The 27,066-nt window shown below is 36.2% G+C and overlaps 1 protein-coding gene across 1 annotated transcript in view; it reads right to left on the bottom strand.

Annotated features, from left to right (window-relative positions):
- Positions 1-24,831, bottom strand: part of HCN1 (hyperpolarization activated cyclic nucleotide gated potassium channel 1) — a 432,634-nt gene extending 407,803 nt beyond the window's left edge. The window contains exon 1 of the mRNA XM_004058880.5: positions 24,183-24,831. Coding sequence (XP_004058928.2) covers positions 24,183-24,595 — 413 coding nt within the window. The 5' untranslated portion in view covers positions 24,596-24,831. The remainder of the gene's footprint in view (positions 1-24,182) is intronic.
- Between the last annotated feature and the right edge of the window lie 2,235 nt (positions 24,832-27,066).

Here is a 27,066-nt window from a genome sequence, read left to right as displayed (position 1 = left end):
AAATTGAGTTAGGACTGTCAAAAATCTGTTCTTGTTATATTTAAGGACTTTAGCTTTACAAAGTCACTAAATGTAAGTTTGCAGATAATAGGGTTTCTTCTCAATTGGTTTAAAGTTTATAATTCACATAAGAAAGATATTTACGCCAAGAAAAGTATTAAATCCTTTAGTTAAAATCTGCATTTTGAAATTCTTGCTTTCCTGAATTTCAACAATGTCATGGGGAAACGGGGGTGGCAGAGAGGAAAGAAAGAGAGAGAGGATGTTGTGGAATATAAATTATTCAACACTGCACCTACATGTATAAATTGATTTGACTATTGCAATGCATTTGACCAGTCAAAAAACACCATGGGAACAATGGACTACTAGGCTTGTGCCTAAAGCAAAATGTGAACATGTTACTAAATCACATATCTACTGTGCATAAACAAAGGCTGTCTTAATTATTAGCATATTTATGCAGAAAATACTAGAAATTATTATATTATACTCGTACAGAATTTTGTTTTTTAAAGTTATTGTTAATAATAATAAGCTTCAAAAGCTAGAAATGATAGTAAAAGCTTCTTTAGGCCTCAGTGAGCTTGAATAGACAGAAGGATGTTTTCAGATGCCACTTGTCTACGTTAAGTACTTGCTAGTCTTTATAGTTGTATTACAAATGTTTATTCTCAGGCTATCAGTACATATATTATCAACCCAGTTTGCAATAAAGGAACTGAATTCTATCAAAAAATTAAAAAGTCCTTAGCGAATTAAGTAAAAAAAAAAACTGACTAAAGTAGATTTTGCCTGAAAAGACTTGCTTGTTGTCTGTGTTTGAAACAGACGGTTGCCATATTTAATAATTCAGAAATGCAAATGATGTCATAAAAAATAAGAAAAAAATGTTATGCAAAAGATCCAATTTTTTTTAATTGGAGAGGCTTGTAGCTTTACCTATGTTCTCTGAGTCCTTGCTAATTAATTCTGCCCTGAGTCTTTCGCTGCTAAAAGGTTGTTTTATCTTTTTTTTTAAATAAACCTTTGCTTTAGAATAGTCTCACATTTACAGAAAATAACAGAGTTCCCATATATCTCACACCTAATTTCTCTATTTTTACATATTACATCAGTTATAAATAATGAACAAATGTTTATACATTATTATTAACTGAAGTCCATACTTTATTCACATGTTCGTACTTTTTATCTAATGTCCATTCTCTGTTCCAGCATGCTGTCCAGGGTACCACATTACAATTTAGTTAGCATGTCTCCTTAGTTCTGCCTCATATGACAGTTTTCTCAGATTATTTTTCTTCTTGATCACTTTCACAGTTTGGGGGGTACTCGTCATATACTTTGTAAAATTACCTTAAAAATTAGGATTTATCTGGTGTTTTTCTCATGATTAGACTGAGGTTATGGGTATTGCAGAGGAATAGCGCAGAGGCAAAGATTACATCATGCCAAGTGTATATACTATCAACATGACTTATGACTGTTAATTTTGATCACTTAACTGTAATGTTAGTCCAGTTTCTCAAATCATTATTTGAAAGAAATTACTATTGACAGCCTACAGGTAAGGAATGCACATTAATGGCCCACTTCCCTGAGGGTATAATAGCTACACAAATTATTTGAGTCCCCCCACACCATTTATTTATTGATTCAATACTTTTTATATCAGTATGATCTCATGGATACTTACATTATACTTTGGGTTTATAACTCAATCCTAGTTTATTATTCAGTTGTTCAATTTGTTCCATCTTTGGCCACTAGAAGCTCTTTAGATTATCTTTTCAAATTCCACCCAAGCATCCCTACTCATTAGTGGCTTTTTTGAGTAATACAATTCTTTGCTTACATCAGTATTACAAGTGGGGGTTAGAGGTGATAAAGAAATGTATTTGTCTTCAAATAAAGTTTTCTATAGCTACAATTAACTGATAAGACATTTTAAAATAGACCCCTTAATCAAAGGTCACAAAATTGACCATATGCTGTCTACCACAAGAAAGGCACAGCAGAATCATTCTAGTACTAACTTATTTCATGAATCATGATTTCAAGTATGAAATTCTAATACTAATTTATTTCATGAAACGTGATTTCAAGTATGAAATTATGTGCCCCTAAATAATTTCCCATTGTTAATCATGTATGTTAAGTAAAATCTCTTGTGTAATGTTTAAGGCAAAATAAATTTTTCTCTTTGACAAAAGACCATACCAAGGCATTAAGTGAAAACTTTTTAGTTATTATACTCAGCTTTCCATGGGATAGTTATGTTTTAAAAGTTAATATTAAAATGCTAATTTTCATTGGCTTTTAGTTGATATATATGTATATATATATATATATATATCACATATATGCCTTTAATTAAGTTGCTTTCTATGAATTATATAAATTAGCTCTTTGGGATAAATAACTATCATCCTAAACTTTCTCTAGTTAAAACTTAATAATTTAAAACAATTTTATGGGGAGAACTTAGAAGTCTATATTTTAAGTGCCACAGAACTCTCTGAGAAGGCAGCTATCAAAATCGCTAAATAAAAGGATAATGAATAAAAAGAGGAAAACATTCATTCTAGGAATCTTCTGTGATTGATCTTATACAGATCTTCTATCTACATATACACAGTATTTGTTTATAATTTTATGTTAAGCTTATGTTATGAACTCTAACAAAGTTTTGCAAGAATGAAAGAGAATATTTATTTTGTTAATTACACAAGTATTAATATAATGCCATTTATTAGATACAACTTAAGAAAATTTGTGTCCTCTTCTACAACTTAGACTTAATTTAATACTAACCATATTTTTAGTCATTATAGATAAATTGAAAGCCAATTTTATCAATTGACAAGATTTTTCAATGTCACAAATGCTGAATGTTTTATTAATACATTTTAGAGTACAATAAACAATATTTGTGGAATTTAAAATAAGAAAGTATAGAATAAATGTATTTTCAATAAGATATGCATGGGCTGGGTGTAGTGGCTCACTCGTGTAATCCTAACACTTTGGAAGGCCAAGGTAGGAGGATTGCTGGAAGGAAACCAGGAGTTCTAGGCCAGCCTGGCCAACATAACAAGACAATATCTCTATAAAAAATTTTAAATATTTAAAATAAAAATAATAAGATATGCATGCATATATAAGTACTTACTATATGTTGTATGTAGGTGGCACATAACTTCAGGATTCCCAACTATTGCTACTTAGAAAATATATATAAGTGGCAATATGGTTTCTCAGAAAATATGACTTGATGACCCTGATGGAACCAGTGTTCTCACTACTACTCTGAATTTTATCACATATATCCTGCAAGAAGCATACTGCCACATACCTACAGATAATGTGTAGAACCCATCTTATATCGAGTCTGATAGTAGCTTGGCCCCCAATTCAGATGTGGCATGAGATCAACTTTTGTCCCTTAAGATATCCTAGGCCAGCCAAGTCCTTTCTCTCATTCTGTCTGCTAGTCACATTATATCTATTACCCATACAAACCTTTGTTGGCTGTTCCTTCCCTAAACACACTGGATCTCATAATGGGAATTATCCAGAACACTCATTCTCTAGCCCCACTGAGTCACTAGCGATCCTTGATTCAAACACATCCAAAAGCCAAAACCCAAATGTGGTTTGAGCCTATCATCTAAATTCTCTCTATACACACAGGCATGCTGAACTAGTAGAGAAAAAAATCACACAATTATGCCAAAGATAGCAAGACAAATTTATGTTCTTCAACATCTGCCCCATTTTTTCAAACTGGACAGTACCTTTTGACCTTTCCCTGGACCATTCCAAAGTGTTAAATCACCTTTAGCTTCACAAAGAGCCAAGTAAAGCTAATATGATTTCAAGGCCATCTCCATAGCTCCCATCACCCACTTGCATCCAAGCAGTTTGTTCATTTCCTTCCATTGTGAACAATTATGTTATACCATTAGACATAAAAACTTAATGTATAAAAGTTCAATAAAGTCATTTCAGTGTGAATATACTTCAATCTAAATAGCATGAATAAATGGTTGATGTCAGGTCCTTTTCTGTTTTAATATAAGATAAGCTCAAGAGTGAAAAGAGAAATGCTGTAAGAAAAGGTTGGTGAGCAAACCAAGGATTATCACACTTCTCAACTTTTCTAAGACTCAGTCCTGTTGGTCATTGATTAGATCAAGACAAATATGGAACTGTCCATTGCAGTTGTATGCATGCATCCCTGCTTCACATGATTTATAAAGGATGTGAGTGCATGTATGTGTATGTATATTTTTATATGGTTGAACTTCATATAAACAAGCTTTATTCTCATATTTATTTTTGAGATATCACTTTACTTCAACTTTTCACATATACTTTGTCACTTAAGCTTTTCCAGTATGACCTGCTTTTTCATCATGAATATTGCCTATGACATCTTCAGGAAATCAACCATATTGTAATATGTGTCTTATAAGTACATAAAGAATATAGACATAACTTGCACTAGACAAATACACACACATATGCATAAGCAAATCTATATAAACCTTATATTTTTATTGGTCAATCAGATACATTAGAGATCATATTAAGTAAAGTATATCCATAATTATACTATTAAAATATTTTTTATTTGTATTTCTGTACAAGAAAATCAGGAGAAAAATTTTTAACATGTTCAGAGCAAGATATGTTTGGAGCATGTCTTGGAACAAGACACTTAGGCCATTCAGATAAATGATAATGGAAGGAAACTAAATCAAAAGGAGGTAGAAGACATAAATGCTCTGGAAGGAATCTGAAATAAAATAGAGGAAAGAATAGAAGGTCTAAAATAACCAGAGAATATTTGCAGTCTCAAGATAATGAGATATGAATTATAAATAAGTTCTAAGAGAATGCAAAGTAAAGGAATGGTCATTTACATGTTGAAAGATTTGTGGGAAATCTTAACCTTGAATGGAAATATATTCAAATACAATCATAACAGAGGAAAAATGGGCAAAGGTTGTGACGACACATTATAGAAGAAATGGACATGCAGTATTATCCTTGAGAGGTAGTTAATTATTACCTACCATCTGTCGATCAGCTATCATCTAGCCATCAATCTATCTATCTACTAGCAATCCATATATCATATAATCCAACTAATACTGGTGGGAAATGATTCAAAATTTTTTTCAGCAGTTGCTTCATTATAACTTTAACTTGCCAAGTATTCAGTTCTGTCTTCACAGATGCCTGAAACATGTGGCTAATTCCTATTTGTCTTTGAATTCTAAGTTCAACTCCCACATCTTCATGGAGGCTTTCCTAACCCCTTGGATTAGATTACCCCCTAGCTCTACCCTGCCACATACTACCCTGTAGTCTTCCTTTGTTATCAGTGATAACCTCTCATTACTTGTTTTCTGCATGTCTTCCTCACAAGATTGGAAGTTCACAAAAAAATAGAGTGATATCTGACTTCTTCACTGCTCTACTCTGGTTGAGCAGTGGCTGGCACATACTAGGTGATCAAGAACCTGTATTGAAGCAAATTGCCTATCTGTAGAGCCTTGTCTAAAGGCGAAAACTAAATGCAAAAGGGCTGGAGCCTTGGGGGAAATTTGAGAAGCAGTGTGCAGACATGGAGGAAAACAATCCAAAGAGAAAAGAAACAGAGACCTCCAAAAGGGGTATTAAGTGCCACTAAGGGGTTAAATTAAATAAATTCTAGGAAGTGTGTGTTATATTTAAAAAGAAGGAGGTTAAATGACATTTACTGTTTACTTATTTGGCTTGTTTAATTTCATTTTGTTGTTCTGTTTTGTTTATTTCTTCAAGGTAGGAATGAAAGGGTTATAGAAATGGTAATACAGGATTAAAGAGTAATGACAAGCAAGAGAGAGAAAGAGAGCGAGTAAATCTAAGTTCCCCTTTCTTAAAGTCTGGGAAGGTCAAACGTAAACCATGGAAGTAGCAAACATAACTGAGAGCCAAGAGTTTTTTTAATTTACATTAAAATGTTTTGAGCATGTTTCTTATAGAGAAAGAATTTACATTTAAATTTACTCAAGTTAGGAGGATAAATGAAATGTATTTTTAAATTATCCATTATTACAGCATAGTCTGATCTTGAAGACTGGTGATACCTACCTCATCTTTCCAAAGATTAAACACATACACACACACATACACACACACACACACACACACACACACACACACTATAATGTTAAACAGAGAAGTTTTAGTAGCATTTTCCCAAATTCTCCAGTACATCTGTTTCTTTCTAATTCTGTTTGGGGTTCGGCTTCCTCGGATTATTTACATAGCTCTACAGTCCAAATAAGTGATGGCTACTTATGAAATAATTATTTTGGATGCAGTGATTCCCTTAGGTGAAATATCCTGCTGTCAGACCACAAGAAACCAGAAGGAACAGTCTCAGAGGTACAACAGTACCATAGTTAATGGAGGAATTTCTTGGGCATCTGCCATCTGAAACCGTATGCATTGTTTCTTGCTTTTCTCAGTTGCCTTTTCTTTAGCAGACTCAAAGTCTAATAATAACTCTCCTAAATTTTACCAAGCAATTGTAATCCATTATTATTATAATAAACTCCAATTTATAAGCTAATAAATAACATTTATATAGTGGTAGATTGTAACCTAATGACAAACACTGACCTTTTTGTGTAATAACTGTGTCTCTCCTCAACATTTGTGGCTAAAGTTTTAGAGCCTCCTTCTATTTTCATGTGCCTCTCAATGACTTCATCGTGAGTACAGCTCTTCTTTGCTATTTTCATTTAAATAGTCTGTTCATTTTGGTACTTAAGCACTACCATTCAAAAGGATACAGAAACACATAATGAAAGGAAATTAAAAGTATTTTTAGGAAGAATGTTTTCATTGGTTCTTGTAGTTTTCTGGAGTATTAAACTTAAGTACAGTCTAAAGAAGTTTTGTTTCTTTTTTACATGTCTTCCTGAATAAGAACATTTCTATTTTCAAGATTTGCCCTTAACTCTTTACTGTCAAATATTTAACATTTTGTAAAAACAAATGAGCATCTGAAGTAGTTAGGTTTTAACACATAGGATCTAATCCAACATGATGAACTACAAATGAAGCTCCCAGAAAACTGTAGCCAATCTTTGACTAAAAAGGCACCATTTCCCACTGGAGAATATCACCTAAATAACTAGAATTCATATACCCAGAACAAAAAATATGTATAATTCCTAAAAGTGTATAAATTTAAAAGTCTGAGAAAATGACTAAGTCATTGGATCAGCATATGACTGAATACCTCTGGGACAAAGCATAGTGGTTAAGATATTGGGCTCTAAGCCAGGTCTCTGTGTTCAAATGTTAGTTTCTCCATTTATAAGCTATCATTATAACTGCCTAACTTTTCCATAGTTCAGTTTTCTAAGCTGAAATAGGAAACAAACAGTACCTGTCATAGGGTTGCTCTAAGGACTCAGTGAGGTAACAGAAATAAAAACACCTGGACTAGCACCTGGCACCTAGTTAGAACTTAGCAGCTAATACTGCATTTGGAACACTTTTTGTAGAATATCTCACTGACTGTGTTGCCTTTCCCCTGTGTGACCAGTTAAAACAACATTTCTGCAGGAAATCGTCCCCCAGCTAAATAAATGTAAAAATAACTATGATGGAGAATGCTTAAAATCTCTACTTATTTTGGGCATTTAAGACAACATAGAAGCATGCATTTCAATAAAAATGATAGTATTTCTAGTCACACAGCATATTTTGTGAACATTCTAACTCAGGTGAAGTCATGGAACCATCTCAAGTCTAGTTATTGATTATGAAAGAATTTAAATATGTGAGTGTTGGGCTGGCTTTAATTGATAAAAATTGTACTTTCAATACAAAAAGTAGATATTTAAAAAATCACATTTAATAAAATTGTTTCTTGGGAGAAATGCTATTTTCAAATGTCACTAGCTTCTAAATATTGCCTTACATGGCTGTATTTCGTAAATGTCTATAGCAATGGGCCTGTTGTTGCTGTGACACTGATTTAAGAACACATTTTGGTCATTACTATCTCTTGCTGTTTGCCTGCAGTGAGCTCTCATAATTAGGGCTGAATACACTGCACTATTAAAATTAAACCAAGCCTCTGGGAAAGAATCATGGAACTAGATGGTTAAAGGACACCCAGGCAATTAACAAGCATGATAAAGTTAAAAATTGAAAATAGGAAAGTAGGTTAAGAGCTTTTCTCTCTCTTTCCAACATGATTTGTTGATACAGAAGGAATATATATCACTTTTATTTTACATAGGAAAGAAATGTAAAAGCAGTGCCACATTGCAGTCAACTAAATTATTTTGCTGTTTTCCAGTGGATTTTTCTCTTTGTACATTTAGAAGGTGTGCAATTCTAAAATAATTCTACATTTGACTGACTTTCAAAACAAGCCTGAAAATGCTTTACGCTTTCTGGAATCACAACAGTGTAACAATGAACAAATAAAGAATTGCTATTTTATAAAATTTATACTAAAAAGTATTGATTATTTATGATTTGAATTTATTAGGCTTTCTCAATTCCATTACATAATACCTCCTTTCTATTTGAACTACATGAACCAAATAATAAAAAGATTTGCATCCCAAAATGTTGGTAGCCATGAAAGTTTTCACTCTTCAGAAGAGAGGGAAAATCCATTCAAATCCAATTAAAAGAGTTAAGATTCTGATCCTTCTGAGACTATGTCTGGGATATTTTCCCTGCATAAAGTTGCATTAAGTTTTTTGCCTCAGTATTATTAGAGTTTTGTTGGAAATACAAATAAGATCTGTGAGTAAAACAAAAAGATAAATAATAATATTGTACTGTCCTTTAATTATAGCCTTGATCTTTCCTTTTCAAAATTAAGACCTCTTCCTTTTTCCCCTTCCTTTTTATTGTGAGGCTCATTAATTAAATACGGTTGGTAAAATTATGCTTTTCTAATTATATTATCTCTTCATGTATTAGGTGAAGGTAGGTAATCATTTTTTACATCATTATGAACTCAAATTTAAACATCTGATGGGTTTGAAATCATAGAAATTCTTATCCTTTTTGAAGCTTATCTTTGGCTTCTTCAAGTGGGATCCTGATTCTTTTTGCTATTACCCTGGTAGTCTTTGATAACCTCCTTAATATCTGGTATGTCAAGTTTTTCCAGGCTCTTCAGATACATTGCCTGCCCAAGAACTGGGATCACACATTTCTCCTCTTCAAATTAAGGCAGACCAGTTGTGCAAATTCCATCCCAGTTTCAGCTGCTGTTCCGTCCCATTCCTGTTGGCTGCGTGGGAGTCTCCCATATTCTCAGCTCTGTCAGACACCCTTGCTTACCACTGCTTCCTTCCTCCAACACATAGTGCAAAAACAGGTCTTGCAGTTGTTGAAGGTTTGTGTCACTTATCTTTCAGGTTGCTGGGGATAGTTTTCCTGTAAAGTTGCCCATGATTTTTTGTTTGTTTGTTTGTTTGGATTTTGATCTTGCTCTGTCTTTTATATGCAAAAACTAAGCCGACATCTTAGTTTTGCATCTTTTCAGACTCAAGTTCTTTTTGCTTTTGAAAATCATGTCAACTTCAATTTCCTTTACTAAGATCTATGATATATTTTCTATTTACACAAGGGCGAATTTAACACTGCTCACTCAGGACATTTTTCACTGGAATATTATTTCTCCACTGTAAATTTGGTAAACACGATTAAAAAAAAATCCTGGCCACCAAAAAGTTAAAATTTAAAAAAATCCTTTTTCAAAATATTGACTCAATATTTTATTAATTAAACCTAGAGGGACATAATGTTACCTTTCCATCCCTGTACAATAAGGTTTTAAAGGTGCCCTGTTAAATCAAATAGCACAATTTGGCAAAGTGGAACAGAAAATAAATGATACATACCTAAAAGTAATGTAATTATTTCTAAATGTCATTGCCCAAAGGGATACATTCTCAACTTTATTTTGATTAAGACAGCACTGATTCTAAAGGCAATGACATTTAAATAGTTTTTATAGGGCTGTGAAAGAAGGGCCATGCCAAATACAATAGATAGAATGTTTATGTCTCCCTAAAATTCATGTGTTGAAATCCTAACCCACATGATAGTGGTGTTGGGAGGAGGGGCCTTTGGGAGGTGATTAGGTCATGAGGATAGAGCCCTCATGAATGGGTTTGGTGCCCTCCTAAAAGAGATGCCTCACCCCTTCTACCCTGCTAGGTTATAGTGAAAAGACAGCCATTTGTGACAAGCAGACTCACACCAGACAGCAAATCAACCAGCACCTTGATCTTGCACTTTCCAGCCTACAGAACCATCAGAAATAAATTTCTGTTGTTTATAATCCACACAGTCTATGGTATTTTCTTATAGCAGCTCAAAAGAACTAAGACAACAAGATATCATATATATATATATATCCCAATTTTAAAAACTACATAAAACCAAGCATTATAGTAAATAGAGCTCATACAAATATGCATTTATTTAATTGTAATGGCTTCAACGCTTATTTCCAAATGCATGTTTCTGTGAAGGAATAAAATGCAGATTAAATGTCCACACTAAATTATTGTTTTTTATAGGGCACATAGGGAAAAAGGTTGTTGGAAATTATATATAAAAACCAAAGGTAAGCATAATATTGCTAAAAGTCTCTTTATTTTTTCAAATTTATTAAGTGCCTACTTCATACCCTGCTTACTTCTAGCTTTGGGAGCCTGGGAGTGCAGTAATTCAAACAGCAAAAAAACAAACAAACAAAAAAAAGCACCTCATCTTAGTGGGCCTTAAATTCCAGATGGAGGGGGTGATAAACAATACTCGAAGTAAAGAAACGAAACATTAAGTATGATAAATTGTGTAAATTGTGACATGTCCTATGAAAAAAAGGCAGAGATATGAGAAATAGATGATAACTTGGAGTTTAAAATATGTTGAAATTTTAATGAGATTATATTTGTTTATAATTTTGTGCTATTATGAAAAATACCACAGGAATCATCTTTGTTCTCATGTCTTTGCAATCTTGTCATATTTTTTCTTTACAATAACTTACTACCCTATACATTTTCAATATTTGTAAAATATAAAGTATCAAGCTGACCTTTAGAAAGGTTAGAATAATTTAGTCTTTAGTGTCATATGGTGGCAAGCTCCCCCTCCATAGCTTTATTACTAAATAATTCACTAATATTTTTCTAGGATTTCTGATTTCAGTTATTTTTACCATTTATAAATTAATTTTTTTATTTTTTTACCATTTATAAATTTAAACCTAACTTTGGATTTAACTTTGCTGAAAAATAATAAAAATGGATTTTACTCAATTATTTCGGTAACATCATTTTTCTAATTCCAAATTAGGGTATATACCTTATGTTTTTAGTTTTTTTAGTCAGTGATTTTCTTTTCTTTTATAGATTCCAATCATTGTTGATATATAGGAAAGTTACTGATATATCTTAATATATTTATCTTAGAAGCAGCCATCTTACTGAACTTAGCAGTTAACTCCATAATTTATCTGTTGGTTCAATCAACTCTTTAATGTTCGCAAAAAATAATTTAGGTTCCTTTCACCCAAGTATATTTCTAGTTAGAATTGTGTGCCTTATTGTATTGCCTGACCTATCCAGAACAAGTCTCTCTTCAATTCATGCTCACCAGGTAGCTAGCCTCAAAACTAAACCAGTTGTTTATAGAGAATTCTCTCCCTCTCAAGGAAACTCTTTCTAGCCAGTTAAATATATATACATATGTACACACACACACACATATATGTTTGTTTGTTTTTTTTGACACAGGGTTTCACTTTGTCATTTAGCCTGGATGGAGTGCAGTGGTGTGATCTTGGCTCACTGAAGCCTCAACCTGCTGGGATCAAGTGATCTTCCCACCCCAGCCTCCCAAGTTGCTGGGACTACAGGCATGCATCTCCATGCCTGCCTAATTTTTGTATATTTTGTAGAGACGGGGTCTCGCCATGTTGCCCAGGCTGGTCTCAAACTCCTGAGCTCAAGAGAGCTGCCCGCCTCAGCCTCCCAAAGTGCTAGGATTACAGGCATGAGCCACCGTGCCTGGCCCCGCTTCAGCTATAATTCTTTTTTTTTTTTTTTTTTTTTTTTTTGAGGCGGAGTCTCGCTCTGTCGCCCAGGCTGGAGTGCAGTGGCGCGATCTTGGCTCACTGCAAGCTCCGCCTCCTGGGTTCACGCCATTCTCCTGCCTCAGCCTCCCGAGTAGCTGGGACTACAGGCGCCCGCCACCACGCCCGGCTAATTTTTAGTATTTTTAGTAGAGACGGGGTTTCACCGTGTTAGCCAGGATGGTCTCGATCTCCTGACCTCGTGATCCACCCGCCTCGGCCTCCCAAAGTGCTGGGATTACAGGCGTGAGCCACCGCGCCCGGCTTCAGCTATAATTCTTAAGCAGCTTGCCCAAGCAAAACTCTCTATCTTTGAATCTTCCATACACTGTTTTTAGTGTCTCTATTTCTTCATGACAATATTAGATAGTTCAGGAAGTCTTAATTTGGGTTCCAAAAATAAATGTGCTTCAAGGAAACTACAAATCTTTGAAATTACAGGCAAAATATTGTAAATAAATGCATGGGTCAGAGGGTCAATAGCTTTAATGTGATTTGTGAAGTATTATATGAGTCTTCAAGCCTAGAATCACTAACACAAATGGCTAATCATGAATGATTAGTATAATCAGTAATTATAGCCAATAGAATTATGGGATTATTTATATTGTGCAATACTTATTCAACCATAACTTGGTGCTTCTAGCATGTATTTCTGCTTTTTATACATTAGATATATATCCAGATCACAGAAAATACAGGTGTCCAAACTTTTCATTCTAATTCACTTACATGGATATTCAGGGTAAATATCAAATTTATTGTTTAGAAAAAGAGACAACTTTTAAAAAATACTATTTAAACAAAGAATGACTCTTCTATAGGAAAAATAAGGAACAGTTGTTCTCCCTTTAAAAACTAATCAAATAGGCCAGGCACGGTGGCTCACGCCTGTAAACCCAGCACTTTGGTAGGCCAAGGTGGGTGGATTGCTTGAGGTCAGGAGCTCAAGACCAGCTTGACCAACATGGTAAAACCCCATCTCTACTAAAAACACAAAAACTAGCTAGGTGTGGTGGTGCATGCCTGTAATTCTAGTTACTCTGGAAGCTGAGGAAAGAGAATTGCTTGAACCCAGGAGGCAGAGGATGCAGTGAGCCGCGATCATGCCACTGCACTCCACCCTGTGTAACAAAGCAAGACTCTGTCTCAAAAAACAAATAAACAAAAAAACTAATCAAGTAACTTTCTATATTCATTTTTTCAGTCTCTGCTCATGTTCCTCAAACAACCTAGGTAGTGTAAATTTTAATAAGGTGCATTGTCTTTTTAATAAAATAAGGCTAAAACATTCTGCAAGGGTATAAGTGACAACTGCTCTAGAAATGATATCACAAAGATTTCTTTTAATTCTGCCAAATTTATAGTATTTCTCAAATTCTTTTACGTTCCTAACTAGAAATAATTATATTTCTAAATAACAATTTTTAGACTGTTAAACATGACAATAAAAAAGAAAATGAAAGATTTATCAGGTTATAACTCATCTTATTTGCCTCATATATAATACTTAACTGATTTGAAATAACATCCCAAATGGTTTAACTATGCCATTTTCTGATGAAAATAAAGATGAACAGAAAGTAGCACAGGCAACCCAATGAATGCCATTATAATTTTCCCTAAAAGCTATTTCCAAATGTTCAATACTGTAGCATTCTATACCAACTAAAGAGATTAAACTGGAAAATTTTGCAGAAACAGGATGTATTAAAAGTTTTCCGGCCGGAAGCAGTGTCTCATGCCTGTAACGCCAGCACTTTAGGAGGCCGAGCCGGGCGGATCACCCGAGGTCAGGAGTTTGAGATCAGCCTGACCAACATGGAGAAACCCATCTCTAACAAAAATACAAAATTAGCTGGGCGTGGTGGCACATGCCTGTAATCCCAGCTACTTGGGAGGCTGAGGCAGGAGAATCGCTTGAACACAGGAGGCAGAGGTTGCGGTGAGCCAACATCGTGCCATTGCACTCCAGCCTGGGCAACAAGAACGAAACTCCATCTCAAAAAAAAAAAAAAGTTTTCCAGTGCTAACTGCCTCATGACTAGACCAATTTCACACAGCATACATAAAATATGGCATTGCACATCAGGGCTTCTGCTGCCAGGGATTGCATGAAGGTAAAAAGGAAATAGCAGCAAACCATTTACATGGCCGTTCCTTCATATATTTTTTTCTTCAGGAATTATGGAAACGGTTAGAGTATGTACTTAGAGAATATTTAATTTTTCAAACAACTAACATGCCTTAATTCTGTTTTAATTTTACACTCATACAAACAACTAACTCTTAAATAGCATTAAATGCAGAGCATAACTTCTAAGCACTACATATATATAAATGTTTATATAGCATATACAGTATATATACACACTATATATACTATATACCCCATGAATTTTACATATATATATATTTTTTTCCTATTATAATTGAGAAAATTAAGGTCCAGTTACTAAGGTGGTGAAGCTCAGATTCTGACCCAAACAGTTCCTAATATTGTTACCTCAAAATAATATATGCCCATAGTCTTTTTTTTTTTTTAAGCAAAACAGCATCAAGGATTATAAGGAGAACATATAAGCCTCTCCCTTTTCCTTTTACCCTACATATCACTTTCCAAATTCAACCACCATAATTGTTTCTTTTAGTGTTTAGTTCATATTTCAAAGACAAATTAATTTATCAATTTTAAATACTATTCATTAGCTGCCAACTGTGGAAGACAAGGACTTAGCTTTCTGACATCACCCAAACCACATTTACGTTTCTCCTGCCCTCCCACCAACCTAGAATAATTGCATCACAATCTTTATTTAAAACAGTCAACTTGTTTACATTATTATGACCAAATAACCATTAGGTACTGTTGAACCAAGCAAGGAACTGTGATTCTTTTCCCTTTTTTAGACACCTTTAGATCATTCTGGAGTTAATAAAGGTCTTTTGTTTATTTACTTGTCTCCAATGTACTCTACAAATATTTATATGAAAGTCATCAATATATTGTTCCAAATGATCTCTGGAACACCTAGTAACATTATTTATCAAATGCTGATATCCTTCTATTTGTTTTTCCTACCCTGAAGGCCTTCCTCCAGAACGCTTTGCTTTCCCACCCCAGTCTGGACTGGTTTCTTTCAAGGCTAGCTATTTTGGAGTACTCCTGGGACTTCAGGTTTCTCTGTGTTAGAGCCCATTTCCTAGCTTCTATGTCTTCATGTTGTTTGGTGTAATTTCTTGTTTTGCAGGAACATGTCACCTAATAACTTTCTAAGACAGGGTACATGGGTAGTTAATACTAGAGTTCTTAATTTCTGAATATCTTTATTTAAATTTTATATTATGGCAAGGTATGGATTTCTTATGGAGACTACTTTCTCTCAGAATTTTGCAGACTTTGTTACATCGTCATTTACCTTAAAGTATTATTCCCACTTCTTGATATGTAACTTTTTCTTTGAAAAGTCTTAGTCATTTGTTTGTTTGTTGCTTATTCAATGGTGTTGTAAAGCTTCTGTGTAATGATCCTTGGACAGTCTTTTTCTTTCATGATGCTAAGTATTCCATAAGTTCCTCAGAACAGACATTTCAGTTGCTGCTATCTGGAAAATTTTATCAAAAATGTCTCTATTAATTCCATATGTCCCTTTTCACTCTTTTTTATCATTCTAGAATACCTTATGGTAGATTTTGACCTTATAAATTAGTTCTTGGTTTTGCTATATTTTCTTATATTTCCTATTCCCTTTTGTCTTTTTGTTCTAATTCTGACAGGCTTCCTAGACTTTATCTGCTAACACATTTCATCCAAGAGCTGTTTTTTAAATTTCTTACTATTTTTTTTCATAGCAACATGTTCTTATTGTGCAGATAAAATATTTATGAAGATATCATTTGTGGAGTATTTTTTATAATACTGTCATTTCTCCTTATGCCATCCCTCTGGACCTTCTTTGGCTGTTTGATTTAGTCTTTCTCTGCTTGATTTAGTCTTTCTCTGCTTGATTTAGTCTTCCCTCATGAGACTTTTCTCAAATGTCTGGTTATCTTTTACTTTCAGTTCCATACTAACCAATGCCATACCAAAAATATAATTACAGCCTCAATGTACACATGCGGGAATTTTTGCAGAGTGATTAGGCAATAAACATGATTTTTTATCTGAAGACTTTGAAATGTCTCCCTTTGGAGGTATTTTCTCCAGTTTCCTGAGTGAGAAAAATTGGCCTGGCTCCAAGCATCCTAATGTCAGCACAGGGAGTTCTGTATTCACTAAGGAAACCCTTATTTAATTCTGTTTTCAGTCTGGCTTTCCTGGAACTATTTCATAACCGGCATTTCCAAGTCCTGAATTCTTCTGGATTTCAATGGGTGAAGGATTGTGGAAGTGGAATAATTTGTCCATTAACTTCCTATTTTACAAATGTTCTCGAGATCTATATTCTCTGATGTCTCCTCTTTCTTCTACTTACCAATGTGTCTGTGCTTTTTCATATTATTTTGGAGTGACTTCAAGAGGGAGGAAGTATAAATGATTAGGTTCAATCCATCACATTTCCCAGAAGGTTTGGAGAATTATTTATACTGGCAGCCTTGTTTCTTATTATGTAAAAGAGTTGAAGTGACAAAATTAATATTCACAAGAACTGAATTCCTGGCCCAGTTCTTACTATCTATCTATGTCACCATGTTCACGCTACATAACTTCTCTGCAGTTTCATTTATTCATCTGTGTATTGGGCAGGGAAATGTAATAGTTGGGGCACATACTTGCAGGTGCCAGTGGGAAGGAGATGCCAGGTATTACTGTAGGAAAAAATAAGAGCTTTCATTGCTTTCATCTGAATTTATTAACTCTAAGATTAAATGTGCTCATGACCTGGTTGGAGAATAATTCTTTGTCCATTCAGTCAATAAATATTTATTACAGGTCTGTTATGATGACCTAGAAATTTCACTCCAAAGACAAATGAAAACATCTCTGCGCAAAAACTTGTACGAGAATATTCATATCAGCAGTATTTACAATAACCAAAAAGCAGAAACAACTCAGATGTCCATCAACTGATAAATGAATAAATTAAAGGTAGTATATCCATAAAATGGAATGTTATTCAGCAAGGAAATGAATAAAGTACTGACACAGGTAACAGCATGAATGAACCTTGAAAAAACACTATGCTAAGTGAAAGAAGCCAATAAAAAAAATACTATATATTGCATGACTCCACTGATATAAAATATTCAGAATAAGCAAAAATCTACAGAGACAGAGAGAGGATTAGTGGTTGCTTAAGGCTGAGCGGGAGGGTGGGAGAGGAGAGAAAGTGAGTGCTAATGCATATGGGGTTTCTCCTTAGGATGACAAAATATTCTAAAATTGATTGTGGTGATGGCTGCATAACTGTGAACTTACTAGAAAATATTGAATTGCTTACTTTAAATGGGTGAATTGTATGGTATATGAATTTTGTCTCAAAAAAGCTGTTAAAAATAAACCATATCTGGATGTAATAATTAGGTGATGGGATGATCTGTGCAGCAAACTACCATGGCACATGTTTACCTATTTAACAAACCTGCACATCCCACACATTTACCCCTGAAGTTAAAATAAAAGTTGAAGAAAAAAAAATGAAGCCTCTAAGAAAGTTTGGCAAGAAAAGTCTATTATGTGCATTTTTACAACATTGGGAATGTAAAACTGAGTAAGATTCATAAGGTAGCATGGCTTAAATTCCAGGGAAAGGGCACATACAAAAATAATTATAAATTCTGCTGAACAGAAAGCCTAGATAGAAAAATAAGTGTGTGCACAATGATTAAATGGAAATCTAAAAGATGAGTAGAAACTAGTTATGTGGAGTGATAAAAAGTGAAAAGAGTACTTCAAGCTTGGGGGTAATGTCACATTAAAATCTTAGTTGCGGGAGAGAACTCAGGTTGTTCTAGGAGCTAAAAATTTACCCAAGTGGCTGGAACACAGAGCTGGAATGAGTGGCATGTGATGAGGCTGCATATATCGGCTGAAATTATGCAGGGTCTTGAAGCTCATAGAAAGTTTGTCCAATGTAGTCTAACAGTAATGGGAAGTTACTAAAGGATTTTAAAGAGCATAACAATATTATTAGATTTGCTTTTTAAAGATCACTCTTGTCACTCTATGTTGAATGAAATGGAGGACAGGTTACACTTTCTGTCCTAAAACAGCCTGTAAATATCATAACAGGAATGTCAACCTTGGAGAACCTACGTTATTCGTGTCATTTTAAGAAATCTGTAAACTGGAGGCAGTATTAATTGGTCAAATCAATATGTATAGAATCTCTACAATGTTCATAGGCAGTCATTCCATTCCCTGAACTTTAGCCAAAACAATGAAGAGTAAGGTGCGAAGATGTTTGTTTCGGCACTTTTTTTTTAATACTGAATAACTGTATACAACAAAGCTGATAGTCTAAAATTTGTAAATATTTACTAACTTTGTATGTATGTAAAATTAGCCTTATGTTTTTAGAGTTACAGCTAGTGACCTGAAAATAAAATTAGGTTTATATAAATAAAATTATAAGTTGTAAATTTAAAGCATGAGTAATGTTGCTTCCTTGCTTTAACTGCGTGGTCAACTATTAGACAAAATAGAAAAATACTATGAGAAAATTAACTAACATAACTTCAAAGAGTCATGAAATCAATCTTATCAAAGTTGGGTGAAATGTGTCAGATAAACACTCAACTCAAAAATAATCAACTTCTATATATATTCTTTACTTCTATATATATTCTTCTACAAAGTCCCTTGAATAGTTTCTGTAGCACATATATACAAATAGAATTAACAGAGCCATGAAGGTTTATTTTGCAAAAACATAAAATTCCAGGATGCACCAGGAATCCTGATTTTTTTTTTCCTGTAAAATTAATGGTAAGTTGTACATCCAGATGCCTTCACAAAGAAAATTATTTTTAGAAGAAAAGTACTTAGAGAAAATATAATTTTCATAGTGCATGCAGACTTTTTTCTTTATCACTATTTCTACAACTAAAATATATAGTGTCAGCCTAATTCATAGTTTGTTACTCCTTTACACAAAATGATAAAATGAAAATTTGTCACAGACCCTGCAAATGCTCAGTACTCTTCATGTAGTGCTAATGATCTGCAATAATTTGCACTGTACTTACAAGAGACTCTATTTGAAAGTTCTTTTCCGGAGCCCAATTGTTGTTTCTAAATAATGAAGTGAATTATCTGCTAAACACAAGAATTATATTCAGAATGATAAGATTATCACCTGAAAATCATACTAAATGCATTCTGCTGGTTTCCTGCTCACTATAGGACATAGGTGCATTGAGTATAATAATGCAGAATTACAAATACTATTTATCTTGCTTTGTGGTGGTGATGTTGTTTTGGTTTGTGGTTTTTGATCAAGCAGATATAGCTGAATATAATTTTCTTAAATGAACCTATGATACAAATAATAAGTAATATATCTTTCTAGTGCATTTAAATTTCTTTCATTATTCAACAGGCACGTTCATAAACCCAAGTCCACATAATTAAATATGATTAGTAAAGTGTACCTCTTTACTGATTCTCAATTTATAATCATACCCCGAAGGAGGTTTAAAGGGAAAGTTGCTCAGAAAAAAATGAAAACTATCTTATAAAATATTTTAATAGTATAAATCATAATATCTACTAAATGCAACAGTGAAACATTTGCTAAAATTTAAAGTTGTATAACTTACATGTATACTAAGAAAAAGTAACTAAATAAATTCACACGTTTAAATCTTTGAAGAAATTTCATGTTGTGTCTAACAGTTGCTAGAGCCACTAAGAAAAATGTAATTGAACTTAAAGCACAAAAAGGTTCACCTAACATAGAAAAAAAATAAATTCTTATGGTTAATTTTGGCTATGTTGATATGAAAAGCAAATAAAATAAGCATTGCTGGCAGATACAGAGTGTGTTCAGCACAAAGATAACATAACAGTAGGCTAATTCGTCTTTAAACCCTAGAAGGTTGAATTGTTTTCTTGTGAGAAGCTCCTGGAAGCAAATGTTCTCTCTATTATGAACTGTATAATATGGGTGAAGCCTCCCTTCCTTAATGAACACATCAGTGATCTCTGATATCAGTACAGTTGTGGCTGCAATTCAAAGCAGAGATGGAAGAACGGAAGTGACGGTATCTTCAGGAAGTAACTCCCATCTCTAGAGTCCTTGAGTACTTACAACAAAATAAGCTTTTCACACACTCATACTAATGATGAAAAGAAATTGAAAAAAATAAGAAGTCAAGATACAAAACTGCCTCCGTTATGAGGAGCAAGATGTTGGCTGGCAATACATATGGAAAGGAGCATTCTTTTTAAAAGTCCCTTTTTGTAAGCATGATGGAACAAAATAATGACAGAATCCCTAAAATGGCAAATAGTCTGGTGATAAATTCTTCCAAGATAAATTGCTTGCATAATAAAAATCATCCACAAAAGTATTCTAAATATTCTTTCAATCTATTTAAATGATTATATCATAACTATCAATTGGCTATGGAAGCACAATGCTTGCCAAGCATCACTTTTAAACCTTAGTAAAATTCTAGCTAATTAATATAAAATCACCATGAATTTTTAAAAATCATATTTAACCTCCAAATTAAATGTGTCTGTGTGTTGTTCACATGAAATTCAATAAGACTAAGACCATACTGTCACTACAGAAAAATCGAGCTACATTTGTTTTTAAGTAACTATCCCTATTTTCCCTAGTTTGGGTGCTTATATACCACAGCATAAACAAAAACATGAGCTTGTTGTGTTTACTAAATTCTGTAGCTTCCACCCAGTTATTTCAAACAGTACCTATACTATTGGACTGTTTTTTACTCTCTGAAGGTTTCTATCGTCATCCTCTGCTGAGGAAAAAGGTAAATACAGCACCTCTGCCCTACTTACGCCAGGGGTAGAGAAAACTACCTGCCAGACACAGCAATAGCACTCTTGGGCTCTGGTGGGGAAAAGAGGCACTAGCTAGCTCTCTGAAAGTCTCAGTGGGAGCACAGCCTTTTCCCTTGAGGTAAGTAAAGTAGAAAGCTATCAGTCTTAAAAATTATCGTGAGAAGGGAAACTAGAAACAGTGTTAAAGTCACGACATGCCCTGGAGTAAGAACATAGTAAACTTCTCTGGCCATGTAAAGGCTTATTAAAAGTGTCAAGGAAAAGAATCCTCTGGATATCTTCATTTGTAATATCTCCCCACTTTTCATAGAAATTACTCTTAAGTGTCACTTGCTCAGTTGTTAAATGATTAATGAACTTAAGTTTGACATTTTAGGAATTGTAGTAAAGCACCTCCCTGAAATAATCCTTCAGGAAAGGGCCTAAAGTAAAGGCTAGATCATGACCGCAAAAATTTCTAGTATCTGTCGAAAATTACTCACACATTCCTTTCCCTGTAGAAAAAAACTACTGCTAGAATTTTGTCTTTCCTATTTTTGTTCTTTCATTACATTATCTTGACATTATAGATTTTAGAAAATCTTATATTGGTTTTGAGATCATACAAAAAAAATGAAATAATAAGATGTAAATATATTCTGAATGTAAACAAGTACATGATTATTTTTCCAGTTTGCTTTAGAACACCAGTGTATATTGTAATTATGTTTTAAAATCTATTTTTTCAGATATCTTTCAGTTTAAAAAGATCTAAATAATGATAATTGCTTACTTTGTGCCTGCCATTTTCTTTTTTCCATTTATACAAGGGAAAAGTCAAATATTCCAAACTACTCCACACTGGAATTTAGAGTATTAGCTCAGTTTTTAATCATTTCCCATTTCTTTGAAATGGATAATAAAATTAAATCATCACCTGATTTCAATTTGTTCCTTTGTTCAGTAACAATGTTTTTATTAAAGAGATATTTTGTCTCAGAAGATTTCCTTGGGAAAATAAGGAGAATCCTGTAATTCCATTCATTCAAAAGACTTTCACATGCTATTCTAATTCCTGAAAAGTGGCCCTATGTTTTCATTTAGCAAGTGGGAAAAAGTTTAATTACTTGATGTGTGGTATCATTTTGATAAGGGATAGTCCTTTTCACATTGCTGAAGAAATAAAAGCATCATATGTAATCATTTTATTGAGTGAAATTAAATGTTAAAAGTTCAGCATTTTTGCACGTTAATATTGAACCTGGTACATTTCTGGAAATACCACATTTATTTTTGCTATTAAGACTGGAGACTTTTTTCATGTAAATTATTTTCATTTAAAAATTTTAAAATGAGGTGAAATATATTTCCATTGGGGACTGAGGAAAAGATAATATTCTATACTTGATTCCCACCTTTAAAATTCTAAAGAACATGACAACCTTATACATCTTAGAACAGGGTCATTTATAAGTTTGCTTCCCTATCTTCCTACTGGAGGAAACAGGTTTGATTATTTATTACATCTTTTTAATATGAACATTTTCTTTTTTTAAAATTTTTTAATGAACGTTCTTTCAATCAAACTCTTAATGTTCTCTAGACTATAAACGTCATTAGGTTTTATAAGTTCTCCTTTGGACTTTGCTGTGTGTTTTTACAAATAAGTACCTTAAAATTATACACTTTCTAAAATCCATTCACTCTATGCATAGATCACGGAGGCTACTGATTTCTGAGACGATAAATATCTCAAAGAAGGCAAAGACCGTCACTCTGAGCCTTTGTGTGGCGGGACTGTGGATTTTTCACAGCTAATGTCATTCAGAACTGTGGACAGTTCCCGTTAAGGCATGTAGTTGGTGACAATTTCCCTTAGTTTCTAAACTAACTCCAAGGCTGCTTTACATTGCTATATTTATCCAATAAAGAATGCTTAGTATATGCACATACTCCTTCAGTTGATTCTTCTTTTCTTTTCGACAGAGTTCGGCCAAATAAATAAATATCACCCTGAGTTATTAGGAGTTACTAGTTCTGGATTTTAAAATGGGAAGTCCAGCCTTGTTCAGGAGCTAAGATAATCGTGCACACGCCACTAAGAGGATCTACTACACGACCTTCATTTGACAATCTCTAAACATGCTTATCACCGAACGAATACTTGGGCGACAAATAAGATCAGAAAACATCTTAATTTTAATTCTCCAAAGCGGAGTTTTCCTGCTGACAGCTTTCCTGTCCTTCTTCCCGAGCTGGGGGACGTGAAAAAGATTTTTGAAATAGACTTGCAGTCAAGGTCAAGAAAGGGTGCCGCTCTATTTCAGAAAGGGGCTCTGTCAACGCCCCCTCTCTCTGTTTCAGGAACTAGAGGCTTCCTGCCACGCTCCTGCCCTGCCTGGAAGCGCCTGGCTTTGGTGAGACCTCACGTCAGGGACTATCCAAGTGCAAATTGCCCTTCTCTTGCCTGCCGGCCGCTGTTTCTGAGTAAACACAGCGAGGATACCCAGCGCCTATAAAGAAAAACAGACTAAACACACTCCCCAGGGGCGAGCGCGGAGGAACTGCTCGGGCTTGTGAATCGCTGTCTCCGGTTACCCAGTCTTCTCCTGAGCCCCAGAAGCCTCCTTTTCCCTCCTGGTTGAGACCACACTTGAAGGAGCCGCGCGAGGAAGGGTGGCTGCCCGCTTCCTCACGCTCTCCTCTCTGAAGTAAAAGTTTCCCTGGTACAACTTCGCCTCCTCCCAGGAGGGTTACCGTGGCCTCCATCCTTCCCTGATCTGTCCCCGAAGTTCAGGAGGCCAAGGAGGAGAGCCCGTCCGGGATTCCCGGGCAACAGGAGCACATCCTCCGAGCCCCTCCTGGGTGGAAACTACCCGGAGGCGCCGAGTGGAGCCTGCTTAGCCCGAGCCGACGCCGCCGGCAGCGCCACCCCCCGCCCGCCCTCCGAGTCCCCGGGACGCCCCCGACCCAAGGGCGGGGAAGCGCGTTTGAGGGCGCGCCTGAAGGGAGGGTGGGGCGGCGACCGGGAGCCCTCACCTGAAATCACTGTAAGGGTGGATAATCCAGAAGCCTGCAGTTTTAACCCTTTCCTGCTCCTTTTCCACCGCCTTCTGGCTCCCAAACATGCGGAGGGAGAATTTGTTGACCCCGGGCTGCAGCATGGAGGTGAACTGCCTCTGCATGAAGCCGTACTGCCGCCGGGGCCCCTCGGCGTCTTCGAAGCCCCCCGCCGGCTCCTCGCCGCCGCCGCCGCCGCCGCTGCCGTCCACCTTGAAGCACACGGAGTTGCCATGCTCCTTCGCGCCGGCCCCGCCGCCCCCCGGCGGGGTGCCCAGGCGCTTCTCGGCCGCGGCCGGCCCCGCGCCCGTCGCGGACGCCTTGGCGGGGAAGACGCTGTTGCCATCGTCCCGGCTGTTAGACGAAGAGTTGGGCTTGCCGCCTCCTTCCATGCCCGGAGGACGCGGCCGGCGACGGCGCGGGCTCCAGACTCGCCGGCCGCCCGGCGCCGGGGACACGTAGCCGAGAGGGTAGGGGCCCGAGCCGGCTGCCGGCGAGCCCAGCTGCCCGTCGCGGCGGCGGCGGCGGCGGCGGCGGCGGCTGCTGCTTCCCTACCGCGCCGCTGCTAGCTGCGCGCCTGGCTCCCGCCGCCGCCGCTGCCCTTAGTGGCTGCGGTCCGGGCTCCGGTGCGGCTGGTGCTGAAGCTGAGGCTGCCGGAGCTAGGCGAGGCTCAGCTCGGCTCAGCCCTCGCGCCCCAGCGCCTCCCCTCGGCTGCCCTCTGTTGGCCAGAAAGGGTCTCTCCCCGTCCGCTCTCCACACATGCTCGTTACTCTTGCTCTACTTCTGCCCAGCGTGACATTGAACTCAAGAGCCCTCGGAGGAGACATTCATTGGTACACGTGGAGAAGGACTCGGTGTATGTTTGCATGAAAGACAGGGGAGAGAGGGGAGAGAGCAAGACTGAACTAGCGAGTGTGTGTTGGTCCAAAAGAAACAAACATCTTAAACTCATGAAGACATTGTCTGAACGCCTGTTTGAATAACGTTACAGATGGAGAAAAGGCGACAAGCTGACTATGCATGCCAACAATTCAAGTGCAAAACCAAATGTCCAAAAGAAAGTAAAGTTTGCCAATGGAAAATAAATGTCAAAAGTATCAGGGAAAGTGTGCCTGTGCGTGTGCGTGCGCGTGTGTACTAGAAAGAGAGGCAGAGAGCAAAAGCTACCAGGTCTGTGTAATCCTAGGTAACCAGCTGCTTGGGGCTTTTCAGATTAAGGTTCTGCACCTGGGGACAGACAACTGACCTCCTTACACTTATCCTTGTTAATTCTTGCAGAGTTTTTTAAACAGGGGACGGGATTTCTTTCTTTCCAAGGCCATTCGTATCAATACACATGCAAGCAGATCTATCAGCCACCAATATTGAAAGAAAAGTGTGTGAGGGAGGCCTCGCCTGAGCTGACCTATCTTTTTAGATAAGTTACATAATCAATAAAACACATTAAGGGATGTGTGTGCCGGTCAGTGTTTAACGACACCACGCTAGGAAGTTAAGACGTCTTGGAATCTCTCGTCAGAATGTCATTACCATTTCAGAAGAGGGGAACATTCTTAAGGGAAACTTACAAGTGTAGTACTGATGCTGAGGAAAGCATTATCCATTTCCTCTTATTCCCTCTGCATCTCTGAAACCCACTGGATTAGCTAATGGAAGCAAAATGTGCTGCCAAACCCACCAGTCACTCAGCAGGGCAGCCCCGGCGTCTGAAGAGCTTCAAGACTCCCGAATGTCCCAAAACATCTGTTTCAGATACAAGCATTGCCTCCCTGCCCACAGCCTCTTCAAAGGAAATCTTGCCCTGCCAAGAGTCCCAGATCCCCTGGGTTCCTGTCAGCTGTAGCCACATTTTATGGAGAAGGGGCAGGCACTCAAGGAGGGAATGTGTGTGTCAGGCTGGCAACTAGTGAGCTATCATGAGGAAAAAAAAATGAGTGGGGCTAATCAAGGTGTTTTTCTGAAAAATTAAACAATGATGAAGCCAATTAACAATGAAGGAAGCAAGGATAAAGACAAAGGAAGACAATTGGATGCCTTCCTGAGGGGTTAACAGAGGCTGAGAAAGGAAGCAGAGAACAGAGGAAAGAGCAGAGGGAAGCAGAAACGAGCCATTAGGCCTAACTCAGTTGCAATTCTGTAAGATTTCCTTACCATTCTCCTTACCATAGCCTGTGCTAAATCTCCTTTTTTCACGGAGCTATGTCTTGACTCAGGCACCATCTGTTTTCAACTAATCATATACCAGAACCCTAAGAATAAATATGGATGGCCAAATTTTAATGGTAAGAGATAGGAAAAATATGAAAATATAGAGCTCTGATCTGTCAAAATAGAGACCTTTCTCTACTTTGGAAAGCCAAGAGGTCAGATAAGGATACCAGGTGCTGAGGGCAGAAGGAAGCCACGGGAATGGATAAAAACAAACATTGCCCAAAGCACAGTTCTGCCCAAGAAAGACCCGATTACTCAGGCAGCTTTTCTTTATTAGACCAAAGATGTTTCCCTACTTTTCTCCCATTCTGCATGCTTCCTCAATCCCTCTATTTTCAGTCATGAGTGTGACAATGTATATTTTAACATAAATTTTAAATTTTATAATAATGTAAAAATATACCATCTAAAATGTTATGCTGAGTTTAAGTAAGTTTTGCTTTTCTTTTAGCCAATCTCTCTGTTTGTTCTATTGCAACTTAATCTTACTCATGACCAGGCAGTTATTTTAGTAAAAGTTTTTCTGAGTTTCAAGGTTTGTACTAAACTGATATGACAGAATCACTGAAAAACAAGATCTCAAAATAGAACCAAGAAATGTCTTAAAAAGATCACAAGTCATTGGTTGTTCCAAGTATAGCTTCTAGGCCAT

This window comes from Gorilla gorilla, chromosome 19, assembly GCF_029281585.2.
Source record: "Gorilla gorilla gorilla isolate KB3781 chromosome 19, NHGRI_mGorGor1-v2.1_pri, whole genome shotgun sequence".
NCBI lineage: Eukaryota > Metazoa > Chordata > Mammalia > Primates > Hominidae > Gorilla > Gorilla gorilla.
This window is presented reverse-complemented; position numbering and strand designations above follow the sequence as displayed.